The sequence below is a fragment of the Glandiceps talaboti genome, chromosome 10 (genome assembly GCF_964340395.1).
Source record: "Glandiceps talaboti chromosome 10, keGlaTala1.1, whole genome shotgun sequence".
Classification (NCBI taxonomy): domain Eukaryota; kingdom Metazoa; phylum Hemichordata; class Enteropneusta; family Spengelidae; genus Glandiceps; species Glandiceps talaboti.
Window position 1 is genome coordinate 22580504 of NC_135558.1, and position 16381 is coordinate 22596884.

At 35.2% G+C, this 16381-nt stretch overlaps 1 protein-coding gene across 1 annotated transcript in view; it reads left to right on the forward strand.

The window, feature by feature from the left end:
* LOC144440762 (uncharacterized) overlaps positions 1-8331 on the forward strand; it is a 66058-nt gene extending 57727 nt beyond the window's left edge. Inside the window, exons 30-34 of the mRNA XM_078130140.1 lie at positions 4548-4713; positions 5765-5871; positions 6176-6309; positions 6830-6974; positions 8148-8331. Coding sequence (XP_077986266.1) covers positions 4548-4713; positions 5765-5871; positions 6176-6309; positions 6830-6974; positions 8148-8294 — 699 coding nt within the window. The 3' untranslated portion in view covers positions 8295-8331. The remainder of the gene's footprint in view (positions 1-4547; positions 4714-5764; positions 5872-6175; positions 6310-6829; positions 6975-8147) is intronic.
* The last annotated feature ends 8050 nt before the right edge of the window (positions 8332-16381 follow it).

A 16381-nucleotide genomic window follows, 5' to 3' on the forward strand; every position in this document is an offset into this window, starting at 1 on the left:
ACATTTGACATTCCTACCAATATCAAACTCATTGCCACTAATTTAACATCATTAATAGACGCAATACAATAGTGGTGTTGAAAGATCTTTTACATTGTGAGGGTACCTACTGACTGTAACAAAACATTCACTTTAACCCTAATACATCATTGAAAAGTTTTCACGAATTTTATTAACTAAAAGCACTTACCTTTAGAAGGACAATTACACATTTTAAAAGAATTTTGTGCTCTTGATGACAGATAGAATACAATATATGATGTTCCTGTACATGGGTTTTGGTTTTTTTTTAGTACAACTGAAGTGATATAAGGTTCAGTAGTGTTATAGGCATGGTGCAGTGTCCGTCTGTCTGTCTGCTGTGTGTGTGTGTGTGTGTGTGTGTGTGTGGACAACTTAAACTAAAAAAATGCTGGACTGATTCAATATTAGTTGGAACATTACTTTTGGGGTCTAGTTGGGAAATTGTACAAAGCAAAAGGATTGCATAAGAGGTGTATGATTTGGGTCAGAAAATGTCATTTTTGGTCAAAAAACTTTAAGTCAAAAACTACTAGGCAGATTGGTCTGAAATTTTGTAGGAATATTCTTAGGGGTCACATCATAGGTTGAGAATTGTACATGACATAATGATTTCCATCAGTAATATGCAAATTAGGGCTGTAAATGTGAATTTTAGTCAAAAACCTTTATCTCAGAAAGTACTTGGTCAATGAGACTGAAATTTGGTGAGATGTTTCTAGAAGTGTTATTCTGCAGATTTTATCCAAAATTTTTGACACAGTTGGCCCTAGCAACCATGACCACGCCCTTAGCAACAACCAAATGCCAGTATATTTTGCTAATATGACAACATCATCTGGTAGGCAAGTGAGTAAACATTCAAAAATGTATGCAAACATCCCTAGCACCCATGACCACGCCCATAGCAACAGCCAAATGATTGTGTACATTGTAAAGATAATAACAGGGATTAATAGGCAAGCAAAGGAACATTCAAAAAGTGTATGCCAATAAGCCTAGCAACAAGACCACGTCCTTAGCAACAGCCAAATGATCACATATATTGCAAAGATGACAACAGGTCTGGATGGCAACTGGGTTGTCATTCAGCAAATGAGCACCTATACCTAGCATGGCGCACCATGTGGATAAACATTTTTTTTAAATTGTACAGTTGTGCTACAGTGCCATTGGCGATATTTTTTAATGGAATAATCTCATTAAATAACTAAATTTCAATAATCCTTCTAATCCTTCTTTTTTTTGAGTGTGTAAACTTTTGAGTGCGTCAGATTTTAAAATTTTAAGTCTATGACTAAATGCTAAGAAATATATAATTATGAAAATATCAAGTGCAAGTGAAGAAATAAACAGTACTGTGTAAAGTATTAATTTCTATGAAGATTTCTTTTTTTAGTTAATAATATATTATGTTTTAAATGTAAGCAAAACTCATCTCTACAGATAAAGCAAATTATAAACATCCTAACGAAATAATGTTGGGGTTGTTGTACAGCCAAATTTAACATAGTGTTTGAGTATAGTGCTCAAATGTGAGAGTAACAGCTAGCCAAGGGATCATCAACAAAAAATGTTGTTAGAAAGCTTTGTTCAGTAAGTTTAACCATGACAAATGAACACAAAGATAAAGTTATGATATATAAATTAAAGTACCCAGTACATGAATCATACAATTTATGTACAATATATAGAAATCAAACACAGAAGAATACCAGTTTGTGATGATTGTCATTGTACAATCAATAATTGCAATTCATAAATTGGACACAGGTGTTCAGCACAATTTTTGTTGATAATAATTAGGTGGATGATGTTGTTCGTTATACAACATGTTTGATCTTTCAACCACACTGCTAAAACTAAATGTGGTTATACTAGAGAATTGCCGAGTGGTAAATTCTAATGTAGATGATGCCCCTCATATCTAAATGTAGTTATACTAGAGAATTGCCGAGTTGTAAATTGTAATGTAGATGGTGCCCCTCATATCTAAATGTAGTTATACTAAAGAATTGCCGAGTGATAAATTGTAATATAGATGATGCCCCTCATATCTAAATGTAGTTATACTAGAGAATTGCTGAGTTGTAAATTGTAATGTAGATGGTGCCCCTCATATCTAAATGTAGTTATACTAAAGAATTGCCGAGTGATAAATTGTAATATAGATGATGCCCCTCATATCTAAATGTAGTTATACTTATAGAGAATTGTCGAGTGGTAAATTGTAATGTAGATGATGCCCCTCATATCTAAATGTAGTTATACTAGAGAATTGCAGAGCGGTAAATTGTAATGTAGATGGTGCCCCTCATATCTAAAAGATCAAAACATCTATCACTATTGTCAATACTTGCCACTAACATGTTCTTGCTTGTTCTAGCTCCCAGCAGGTGATGATGCCGACATTCTTGTGAGTTTCATTGAGTTTTTCATCAATTATTTTCATTAACACACTGCACCACTAGCACCTGTTTGCCTAAAGATACTCTTTATTATTTATCACATTTTTGCTGCCAACATTGTATCATATTGTAATCTACAGTACTAGGTTATTAAAAGCTGCAACACCCTTCTGTATTCATTCAACGTTTTGAGTGAGGAGTTGGTAGCGTGGCATAATGGGAATTATGGTAATTGCCGACAAATGAGAACCATGCTGCTGTGCAAACACATCATGCTGCTGTAGCCACATTTGTTTTCTACATTCAACATCATATCTTTATATGCAAAGATAAACAAAACAGTATATACTGAGAAGAATCACCATTGCAGTACATGCTTTGCAATCAATCAAAACAGTCTCTCATTCACATGCTTGTCTTTTAATTATGCTCATTTTACATTAATTCCAATGAATGATGAGTTCCTCCACAATATAAATGTCTTTTTTCCAGACAGGCAGACAGACAAATACCACTAATGTTTAATTTCTAGCTGACATGTATGTTTATAAGTGTTCGCCTTTAGGTAAACATATATATTATTTTTGAATCATGAGAGTAACACTGCCAGGGGTGTACTGTACATGTACAAAATTACATGATTTTTACTTTCCTCACTCTGTCTACCTATCTGTTTGTCAGTATGTATGTGTGACTCTGTACATGTGTCGTCTGTGAACACGATTTTGACTCTTTCTCTGTACTGTGTAAATTGTAGACGACACATGTACACAGTACAGAGAAAGAGTCAACACAATTTTACAAAAACTGCTATCATGTCTGTTTTGATAAAATTTTATTCACACTATCTATATGGGAATCATAAGGAGTGGTTTTTGGAATTTGCATGCATACTACTGTGCTTAATGAATCATTTAAATACATTTTCTTTCTTCACAATTTGACAACATCTTAGAATATAACAGCACATTTTATACACGGTAATTTGGTATGTATAATGATTATAACAAGTGCATTGTTTCATTGGTATCAATTATGAGTGGTAATAATATATCGATAATGAAGTAATACATTTTAGTAACATTATGGAAATGAAACCAGCTAAACTTTTTACATTGTGTTTGTGAATGAAAGATGTCCTGTTGACAGATGCAACAATGCAGTATATGTAATATGTTGTCTTTTCTACTTCCAACCAACCAGGCCTTCTCCCTGGTGGTTTTTGATGTGGTTCTCTCCACAAACACTTATACTTTGCTACGTTTTTGTTTTGAAACCTAAAACTATATTATGATTTCATGTAGTAATGGCTCAATCCCACTTAGATATGCCTGTGTCCTTTATGAACTTATTCACTTTGAGATTGACTGATCATGTTCACTGAGACTACGTCCTACAACTCACCAATTCCAATCATGTGATGATGACAGTAACATCATCTGACACAGAGGGTAGATAGATTTAAAACCCAGTAAGAATTTTGTGCCTGTTTTCAGGCAATCACTTTTTTAATTAAGAATATTGAATTCAAAAGTCTATTATGAAGAAGAACTAGATGTAAATGAAGGTTTAGGCTAACTTTCAGCAGACCGTGATGATATTTATGTCTAAATTTATTTGTTAAGTACTCTGTTAGTACAATGATGGCAAGTCAACTGTCAGCAAGCTTGGACAGACAAAAATGTACAAATTTAATTGAAGTGTTTGAATATATAAAAGCTTTCTAAGGACAGTGATGTAATTACATGCACAGTAGGGTGTGGTGTCTCTCATTGTGAGTTTTTCTCACATGGCTGCACATTCAACCTCATTATCGATTATCCACACCACAAAAGCATGGCCATCATTTGTGTAATCTACTACAATGAATAATCGTAGGTTTAGTTTGTGTCTATCTACCCTAGAGAGCTGAAAAATCAGTTTCCACCGTAATGTCAAACATGAAATATGTATGCCATCGTTCAAAGTACCAACATACAATCCTGATGTTTGATATCTAAATTTATTTGGTCACTTACTATCTGTTAGTAAGAAATTCTGTCTGTGAATACTAGCTTGTCAGCAGTTGTGCTAAATTCTGTTGCCTTGGTCATTGTAATATATGTTTTTATTTGTTAGACGAAAGATGAGGAAGGAAATATTAAATTGGAAGATAGTGACATTGAAGGAGTTGTTGAGATCCTAAAACAAGAAATCAATGATATGATTTTACCAAAAGGAAGTAAGGAATCACCTGCTACAACTTGTAAAGAATTAAAAATGATGCATCCTGATTATAAAGACGGTGAGTGCCAATGGAGACTACTACTACATTGGGTCCTGGCCACAAATGTCAAATACTATTATAATATGCATATTCACATCACTTTGTTTCATGACCTTTGCAATAATAAAACCCCTACATCATGTAGATAACAACATTATGTAAACAAGTAAACAAACAGCTTTTCCTATATAGATAAATTCAGAAAGGGTGGCTGTATATGGCTCTATTTATCATTTCAGTTTTATAACCAACACTACGATTGGTTTCCACCATAATCATATCATAATCAGCATCAGTGACAAACAGCTTGAAAAAAATCTAACGGACCATTAAATGAAAGGTTTCCTGCGATTGACATGTCTGGATTTATGTTGAAGAGCATTTCAATGAAAGCAAGCTGTTGCATTGATGTCGTTGTTAACACCCCAACGTAGTCTGTGGTCTGTCGCGTTATTTTTGTCATCGCTATATGTGACAAAGTGACAACTTAGGATATGTCATTTGATCAGGCATTCTTTGATTTGGCAGACAGTACAAGGAGTAAGTAAATAATGCTGTATTCAGTGCAACTGTTGCTGACACAAATTCACAACAGCTGAATATCAAAATATAACAACTTATAAAGTATGCTAGCTGGACTTATTACCATTGAGAAAGCTTTTAAATTAGCACATATTCAGCTAAACTATATCCAGTGTTGAAAAACATACAACTACAGTATATGTTACAATTGATTTCTAACATTCATTAAATGACTAATTGTGTTCTCATAAATAATCCAATAAATACATCTGACCCTTTAACATGACTTTCTTAACATCTTAGGTGACTATGGCTATTCCACTAATCAGCAGCTGTTGTTTATAGCCAGCAACTTAAGTTTCAAGTTGTTTTAGAGACCTTTACTATTATGTAAACTTAAAGATGTGAAATGTTTTCAGGACCAAGTCCATTGATAATACCTCCTTATTGTGATCATAATTACCATTATCACTATTATCATATTTAGATATTTGAAAAATACAAGGTGTATAGTAAATGATTAAAGTGATTGAAATTTTGTTGACAGGATACTACTGGTTAGATCCAAATCAAGGATGTTCAGAGGATGCATTTAAAGCTTACTGTGATTTTTCAGCTGGTGGTTTAACCTGTCTACCTCCTCTCAATTCATCAGTAAGTTTGATTCTTTATCAAGTATTATCAGTTGTTGGCAAGTCTGTGGGTAGATTTCAAATATTAGATGTATTGAAATCCTAATCTTCACTTATTTAGATGTTGTGAATGTCGTATCTATCTCACCACTGTCAGAGACAGAAGTCTTCCTAATATGGAATTGCTCTTATTCCAATTATTGTAAGGTCACTATACTGCACATGAATATTTTGACATTTCACTGGCATCTACAAACATGTCAAATAAAATGTGACAATACCTTTTATGGTCTGCAGTACATCATTAGCTTCAAATTTCCTTATAGATACCTGTTCATAATTGGGAGCCAGGGCATGTTTGGTTCAGTAAAAGACCAGAAGGTTTCAAATTTGAATATGACTACCCAAATGTTGTACAAATGAAGTTCCTTAGAATGCTTGGACCAACTCTTGTACAGAGGTGAGAACAATTACATTTGTTATTTTCTTATTACAAGTAATATGGCTTGGTTATAACTTAATCTTCTTTTTGTAAGTACAGTATTTCTATTTGGCAAGAAAAAGTTGGTGCAGTGTTTGTCAAAAGTACATTTTAAAAGAGATAATTTGCATATTGAATAAGCTGTTCTCAAAATGGCATTTCTTGGTTGTATCTGTTTTCATCTGCAAATATTCAAGCTCTGTAGAATGTTGTGAGCTGTTCTCAAAGTGCATATTAATGACAAAATTGGCGTATAGAGTATTCTCATGGAAGCAGTCCTCAGTAGTTTTTAGCTGCCTGGTAAATGTTCAAGCTTAGAGTATGCATATCAATGTGATAATTTGCATATTGAGCTGCTTTCAAGACGGCACTCTTCTTAGTAGTGTTTTTCATTTGGCTGGCAAATTTTCATATGAAAGTCAGTATGACTGATTGCAGTATAAAATAAATATTGGTGTTTGATAATCTATTTAAATCCTATATCAATGTCTATGAACAGGTTTACCTACAAATGTATGAAGTCAATAGCATGGTTTGATGCAGAACGTAAACATTATAAAAAAGCTCTCAAGTTCCGTGCAAATGATGGTTCAGTCCTGACAGACAAGAAGAAACAGTATGAGGTGATACGTGATGGATGTAAAGTAAGTAAATCTGCTTTGACAAGCCCCAGATTTTGTATTACAATTCTGATCTTTAATGGGGCACAAGCTGACTCATCTACATTTTTGACTATACATTGATCACAGTACTTTACTTACTGGACTACTAGTACTTAATAACATGATGAAAGCTCATCTGTGCAACGTTCAGTCTAAGTTCGTGAATTTAAATTCGTATTGCACCAAAATTTCTAATTAGCTCTCTGAAGCTTTCACCATGTATCCACCAGGGCAGTGATGAAGCCATGGTGGATATACGAAGTTAAATTCATGAACTTAATACTAATAACCATCAAATGTAATTGACTGAACATAAATGAGTCCTGTATCATGTTGTTCTGTTTAAAACCAGACCATTTGTCTTGGTATGTGGTTGGAATATTAGTGAGGATGTGTAGATGGAAAATTGTTGAAATGAATATGATCGCATCAGAGATATGTGTCTTGGGTTAAAAAAAACTTGAACTCAAAACAACAGTGCAGATTGGTCTGAAATTTGGTGTGAACATTCTCAGGGATGTGTAGGTTAAGAATTGTACATGACATGTTGATCCCATTAGTGATATGCAAATTAGGTCTAAAAATGTATCTTTTTGGTCAAAATATTTTAATTTCAAAACTACTGAGCAGATTGGGTTGAAAGTTAATGTGCTGCTCTTGGAGATGATGACACCATCAGCAATATGCAAATTACGTCTAAAAATCTCAATTTTTGTCAAAAAACTTATATTTTGAAAACTCTATGGTGTGAATGGGGTGAAAATTTGGTGGGAATGTTTCTGGAAGTGTAATTCTGCAGATATTGTTCACAACATTTTGACACAACAGGCCCTAGCAAAATGACAACACCCTTAGCAACAGTCAAGTGATGTGTATTACAAAATTTAACAACAGGGATTAATAGGTAAGAGGATAAACTTTCCAAATATTGACATAATTGACCCAGCAATGAAGATGCTGCCCATATCTACAGTAAGAGTATAGTGTATTTGATAAACTATACAGTTGTGCTACAATGCCATTGGTGTTATTTCTTTAGTATTGTGTTGAAGTGCAAATACTAAGTATATGTATTGCACCAGTGTGTGTGTGTGTAATCATTGAACACAGGTAGTAGTATTAATCATGTGTATGTATTCACTTTATTTCTATCAGGATAGTTCACCAGAAGAGGCATTAACAGTTTTCCAAATCTCAACCACTAATGCGGAGATTCTTCCAATTCGAGACTTTTCTTCAGTGGACACAGGGAAAACTGGTCAGAAGTATGGATTTGAACTTGGTCCAATTTGTTTTAAATAAATTGTTGGTGACTTGGGAGTTATCCATGGCCACTTCTCTGATTATTTACCAATTTAATGCTGTCATCCAATTTTTCTGAAATTGTTAATTTTTTTTCCTGCATAGGAACACTACAAATGGTTTAAATAGTGTTATTTGGAAATATTATCTACACAAACTAAAACCCAAATGTGTACAGTAATTTCACACAGTGACCACAGTGTGTGATGGTAAGTGGTCATTTCACACAATCGACAGAATTATTGAAGTGTTCATCCACACTTGTGCACAGAACGTGTGGAATTATTGACCTGTTCATTTCACACTTAAACCCCAGCGTGATATTGTGCAAGTTTTCATTAGACACTTTGACCACAGTGTATTGCTGTAATTGGATAATGTAAATTATGTGTTTATAGTATATCTCCCACACTATAGACATGCATGTATACAATATGCAAATTATCTCATTACTATGCACATTGAGAACAGCTCACTCAATATGCAAATTTACCTGTCCTACAATTATATTTTGTGACAGATTAGGTTGACAAAAAGAATTATAACAAAGTTTAATGTGGTCATTTATCCAATGGTGCTATGGAAATCTCAGGTGCTAGACCAAAAGAAATATATACACAATTACATATTAAAGAATGGTATTTTGAGAAATATTTTCTGTTTTCACGGACTTGTGATTTGGCAAATGTTTTGTAGGACAGTCTATTCAATACCACCATTGTTGTCGGATTTATCTTCTCATCAGTTCTTTATCAAATCTGAGATTATTTTCTTTAAACATTGTGTTGAAACTGAACATGAAATCATTTTCCTATTATGCTAACTTGTAATCCAACCAGTTTTATTATCACATTCTGTATAAAAGCGGGGAGAGGGTCTGGTGTTGATGCAATTGCTGAACTTCATCTCCGCACTTCTGACCGAATTTCAAAAGCTTTCACACCTCCATGATAACAGTTTCTGTATTTACTGCCTAGCTGCTTATATAAGTTGATTACAATTTTACTGCTAATGTGATATACAGTGCTGGGTTTCCAGTTAGTATTAATATGTTTACCATGTTTTTATCAATTTCAGTGTTGTGACTACTACAGTTTTCTCCATTGTTTACATCATAAACATGTCAGTGTTGTGACTACTACAGTTTTCACCATCATTAACATCATAAACATGTCAGTGGTGTGACTACTACAGTTTTCTCCATCATTAACATCATAAACATGTCAATGTCAGTGTTGTGACTACTACAGTTTTCTCCATCGTTTACATCACAAACATGTCAATGTCAGTGTTGTGACTACTACAGTTTTCTCCATCGTTTACATCACAAACATGTCAATGTCAGTGTTGTGACTACTACAGTTTTCTCCTTCGTTTACATCATAAACATGTCAGTGGTGTGACTACTACAGTTTTCTCCATTGTTTACATCAAAACATGTTGATGTCACACTTGGGAATGTTTTTTCTTTTTTTTTTCTTTTTTTTCTTTTTTTTCTTTTTTTTTTTGGGGGGGGGGGGGGGTTAGGAACAGGATTTCGACCTAAATGAACAAAGTTCAGTTTATGAGCTTGTGACATTGCGATCATCCAAGTGTGCATTCAGTACGCATACATAATCATACAAGTGTGCATTCAGTACGCATACTGGTTTATTTGGCAAATAAAGTCAAAACGTATCTGGTATTGAAGGTTTTGGTCTGCCAAACTTCAATGATTACTAGTAAAACAATGTTGTACTACTGGCTTTAAATGCATGGACAGACTCTCAATGCATGGTGTTTTCATATTGGGGGGGAAAAAAGACAATTACCAGTGATAAAATTATATATGATGTTATGCGCTGTACTTCAAACACAACAGTGATCTTAGTCGTATCAGACAGTCCTTGTTCTGGATGTAAACACACAACAGTGATCTTAGTTGTATCAGACAGTCCTTGTTCTGGATGTAAACATACAACACTGATCTTAGTTGTATCAGACAGTCCTTGTTCTGGATGTAAACACACAACACTGATCTTAGTTGTATCAGACAGTCCTTGTTCTGGATGTAAACACACAACACTGATCTTAGTTGTATCAGACAGTCCTTGTTCTGGATGTAAACATACAACAGTGATCTTAGTTGTATCAGACAGTCCTTGTTCTGGATGTAAACATACAACACTGATCTTAGTTGTATCAGACAGTCCTTGTTCTAGATGTAAACACACAACACTGATCTTAGTTGTATCAGACAGTCCTTGTTCTGGATGTAAACACACAACACTGATCTTAGTTGTATCAGACAGTCCTTGTTCTGGATGTAAACACACAACACTGATCTTAGTTGTATCAGACAGTCCTTGTTCTGGATGTAAACACACAACACTGATCTTAGTTGTATCAGACAGTCCTTGTTCTGGATGTAAACATACAACACTGATCTTAGTTGTATCAGACAGTCCTTGTTCTGGATGTAAACACACAACACTGATCTTAGTTGTATCAGACAGTCCTTGTTCTGGATGTAAACATACAACAGTGATCTTAGTTGTATCAGACAGTCCTTGTTCTGGATGTAAACACACAACAGTGATCTTAGTTGTATCAGACAGTCCTTGTTCTGGATGTAAACATACAACACTGATCTTAGTTGTATCAGACAGTCCTTGTTCTGGATGTAAACACACAACACTGATCTTAGTTGTATCAGACAGTCCTTGTTCTGGATGTAAACACACAACACTGATCTTAGTTGTATCAGACAGTCCTTGTTCTGGATGTAAACACACAACAGTGATCTTAGTTGTATCAGACAGTCCTTGTTCTGGATGTAAACACACAACACTGATCTTAGTTGTATCAGACAGTCCTTGTTCTGGATGTAAACACACAACACTGATCTTAGTTGTATCAGACAGTCCTTGTTCTGGGTGTAAACATACAACACTGATCTTAGTTGTATCAGACAGTCCTTGTTCTGGATGTAAACATACAACAGTGATCTTAGTTGTATCAGACAGTCCTTGTTCTGGGTGTAAACACACAACACTGATCTTAGTTGTATCAGACAGTCCTTGTTCTGGGTGTAAACACACAACACTGATCTTAGTTGTATCAGACAGTCCTTGTTCTGGATGTAAACACACAAGAGTGATCTTAGTTGTATCAGACAGTCCTTGTTCTGGGTGTAAACATACAACACTGATCTTAGTTGTATCAGACAGTCCTTGTTCTGGATGTAAACATACAACACTGATCTTAGTTGTATCAGACAGTCCTTGTTCTGGATGTAAACACACAACACTGATCTTAGTTGTATCAGACAGTCCTTGTTCTAGATGTAAACACACAACACTGATCTTAGTTGTATCAGACAGTCCTTGTTCTGGATGTAAACACACAACACTGATCTTAGTTGTATCAGACAGTCCTTGTTCTGGATGTAAACACAACACTGATCTTAGTTGTATCAGACAGTCCTTGTTCTGGATGTAAACACACAACACTGATCTTAGTTGTATCAGACAGTCCTTGTTCTGGATGTAAACACACAACAGTGATCTTAGTTGTATCAGACAGTCCTTGTTCTGGATGTAAACACAACACTGATCTTAGTTGTATCAGACAGTCCTTGTTCTGGATGTAAACACACAACACTGATCTTAGTTGTATCAGACAGTCCTTGTTCTGGATGTAAACACACAACAGTGATCTTAGTTGTATCAGACAGTCCTTGTTCTGGATGTAAACACAACACTGATCTTAGTTGTATCAGACAGTCCTTGTTCTGGATGTAAACACACAACACTGATCTTAGTTGTATCAGACAGTCCTTGTTCTGGGTGTAAACACACAACACTGATCTTAGTTGTATCAGACAGTCCTTGTTCTGGATGTAAACACACAAGAGTGATCTTAGTCGTATCAGACAGTCCTTGTTCTGGATGTAAACACACAACACTGATCTTAGTTGTATCAGACAGTCCTTGTTCTGGATGTAAACACACAACACTGATCTTAGTTGTATCAGACAGTCCTTGTTCTGGATGTAAACACAACACTGATCTTAGTTGTATCAGACAGTCCTTGTTCTGGATGTAAACACACAACACTGATCTTAGTTGTATCAGACAGTCCTTGTTCTGGATGTAAACACACAACAGTGATCTTAGTTGTATCAGACAGTCCTTGTTCTAGATGTAAACACACAACAGTGATCTTAGTTGTATCAGACAGTCCTTGTTCTGGATGTAAACACACAACAGTGATCTTAGTTGTATCAGACAGTCCTTGTTCTGGATGTAAACACACAAGAGTGATCTTAGTCGTATCAGACAGTCCTTGTTCTGGATGTAAACACACAACACTGATCTTAGTTGTATCAGACAGTCCTTGTTCTGGGTGTAAACACACAACACTGATCTTAGTTGTATCAGACAGTCCTTGTTCTGGATGTAAACATACAACAGTGATCTTAGTTGTATCAGACAGTCCTTGTTCTGGATGTAAACATACAACAGTGATCTTAGTTGTATCAGACAGTCCTTGTTCTGGATGTAAACACACAACACTGATCTTAGTTGTATCAGACAGTCCTTGTTCTGGATGTAAACACACAACACTGATCTTAGTTGTATCAGACAGTCCTTGTTCTGGATGTAAACATACAACACTGATCTTAGTTGTATCAGACAGTCCTTGTTCTGGATGTAAACATACAACAGTGATCTTAGTTGTATCAGACAGTCCTTGTTCTGGATGTAAACATACAACAGTGATCTTAGTTGTATCAGACAGTCCTTGTTCTGGATGTAAACATACAAATGTTCTATTACTGACAGTTTCTCATTGAACGATGGTTACATGAACTCCATTTGATTCTCTGAAGAAAAAATAATCTTACATGATCTGTAATGTCAGAATACCATGGAATTAACAGTCCATCCTATATGGAAAAGTGTGTAAGGTTTTTAACTATCATGATTAAATACTTAATCTCATTTTCAATTTTTTATTTTTTTTATTTTGGTTGAAATTTTGATATTTTCATTCTGAAATCTACATAAATAATAGTAGTAGATAGTAGAAGTTCTGTACTGCAGTTTAGTTTGTGAACTTAAGTTTCAGAAGTTCTCCAAACTACTTTTATTATGAAATGGTGCTACTTATAAATATGTGTGTCATTGATGTGATGATTATAATTTTATTGAGATTTTACAAAGCTAAGTATATATTTTATAAAACTCATCATTTATATAAATTAGAGTGGTAGGATTCCAACATTGTTTCTTACTATGCATGTGTGTTTGATAATGACTTGTAAGTTCACAATTTTCCATTTCTCTGTATTAGATTCTTGTACAATTTTCTTGTCATCTGGGCAGCAAATATTCATTATGTCATGGGTTTTTGAATCAGTCTGACCATATCATATTTGTTCATGTCTATTATTAAAGAAAACATGGTCTGCAAATCACATTCATATTGTCTTATTTGTGTTTACTTAGGACATCAATGTTATTATGCTTTGTGTCCTTGATGTCCTATATACATGGCTCATGGTGGTCTAAGTATGACATCACTGATACATGGCTCATGGTGGTCTAAGTATGACATCACTGATACATGGCTCATGGTGGTCTAAGTATGACATCACTGATACATGGCTCATGGTGGTCTAAGTATGACATCACTGATACATGGCTCATGGTGGTCTAAGTATGACATCACTGATACATGGCTCATGGTGGTCTAAGTATGACATCACTGATACATGGCTCATGGTGGTCTAAGTATGACCACTGATACATGGCTCATGGTGGTCTAAGTATGACATCACTGATACATGGCTCATGGTGGTCTAAGTATGACATCACTGATACATGGCTCATGGTGGTCTAAGTATGACATCACTGATACATGGCTCATGGTGGTCTAAGTATGACATCACTGATACATGGCTCATGGTGGTCTAAGTATGACATCACTGATACATGGCTCATGGTGGTATAAGTATCACCACTGATACATGGCTCATGGTGGTCTAAGTATGACATCACTGATACATGGCTCATGGTGGTCTAAGTATGACATCACTGATACATGGCTTATGGTGGTCTAAATATGACATCACTGATACATGGCTCATGGTGGTCTAAGTATGACATCACTGATACATGGCTCATGGTGGTCTAAGTATGACATCACTGATATACTCCATCCATGTCATAAATGTTTAGCATCAGGGTTTTTAAGATACACACACTTTTTGTCAAAAAGGCTTAAACATTTGACAGTTTTGTGCAACAATTTACTCTAAAACTGAACACATCAAATGATGCGTCAGTATGAGGTGACAATGTTTTCAGTTACCTACACAATGTTAGAATTTTCATGATATTTTTAAGACTACACAAATTTCTGGTGTGTGGACCCATGATGAGATATATCCTTTGATGTGATCTGATTAAGAGTAAATTGTTGCAGAAAACCCCCAAATGCTAAGCCTTTTGACCAGATATGAGGTACATGGAATTCTGGTCATAAAGGCTTCAAGTTTGCATTAATTTGGGGGTTCTGCAACATATTACTCTAAAACAGAACATATCAAAAGTTGCTGCAACAAGGATCGCCAGAGCAGTCTACACATCCAGTCCCCCCAGCCATGTGTTTGTGGCAGATTAGACTGCAATATTGATCGGTGAATATCGGCTGACAACAAATATCTCTATATCCCTTGATGTTTGACATACAGGACGGGGAAAACGCTGCATTTGAGATATACTATGTCCATTGGCCCTAACAGCAATACTTCCATCATTCTCAAACTATATTCAATCTACTATGTCCATTGGCCTTTAACAGCAATACTTCCATCATTCTCAAACTATATTGGAAACTCAAACTATACTGGATACTAAATAAGTATCCAGCAAGGGAATATTTATCAATATCTGGTAATCAAGATCACCATACATGTACGTACAAGTCAAGGCCATTCACATAGAATTGTCCATATCTGGTAATCAAGATCACCATACATGTACGTACAAGTCAAGGCCATTCACATAGAATTGTCCATATCTGGTAATCAAGATCACCATACATGTACGTACAAGTCAAGGCCATTCACATAGAATTGTCCATATCTGGTAATCAAGTTCACCATACATGTACGTACAAGTCAAGGCCATTCACATAGAATTGTCCATATCTGAATCAAGGTCACCATACATGTACGTACAAGTCAAGGCCATTCACATAGAATTGTCCATATCTGGTAATCAAGTTCACCATACATGTACGTACAAGTCAAAGCCATTCACATAGAATTGTTCATATCTGGTAATCAAGATCACCATACATGTACATACAAGTCAAGGCCATTCACATAGAATTGTCCATATCTGGTAATCAAGTTCACCATACATGTACGTACAAGTCAAGTTCATTCACATAGAATTGTCCATATCTGGTAATCAAGTTCACCATACATGTACGTACAAGTCAAGGCCATTCACATAGAATTGTCCATATCTGGTAATCAAGATCACCATACATGTACGTACAAGTCAAGGCCATTCACATAGAATTGTCCATATCTGGTAATCAAGATCACCATACATGTACGTACAAGTCAAGGCCATTCACATAGAATTGTCCATATCTGGTAATCAAGATCACCATACATGTACATACAAGTCAAGGCCATTCACATAGAATTGTCCATATCTGGTAATCAAGATCACCATACATGTACATACAAGTCAAAGCCATTCACATAGAATTGTCCATATCTGGTAATCAAGTTCACCATACATGTACGTACAAGTCAAAGCCATTCACATAGAATTGTCCATATCTGGTAATCAAGATCACTATACATGTACGTACAAGTCAAGGCCATTCACATAGAATTGTCCATATCTGGTAATCAAGGTCACCATACATGTACATACAAGTCAAGGCCATTCACATAGAATTGTCCATATCTGGTAATCAAGATCACCATACATGTACGTACAAGTCAAAGCCATTCACATAGAATTGTCCATATCTGGTAATCAAGATCACCATACATGTACATGTACGTACAAGTCAAA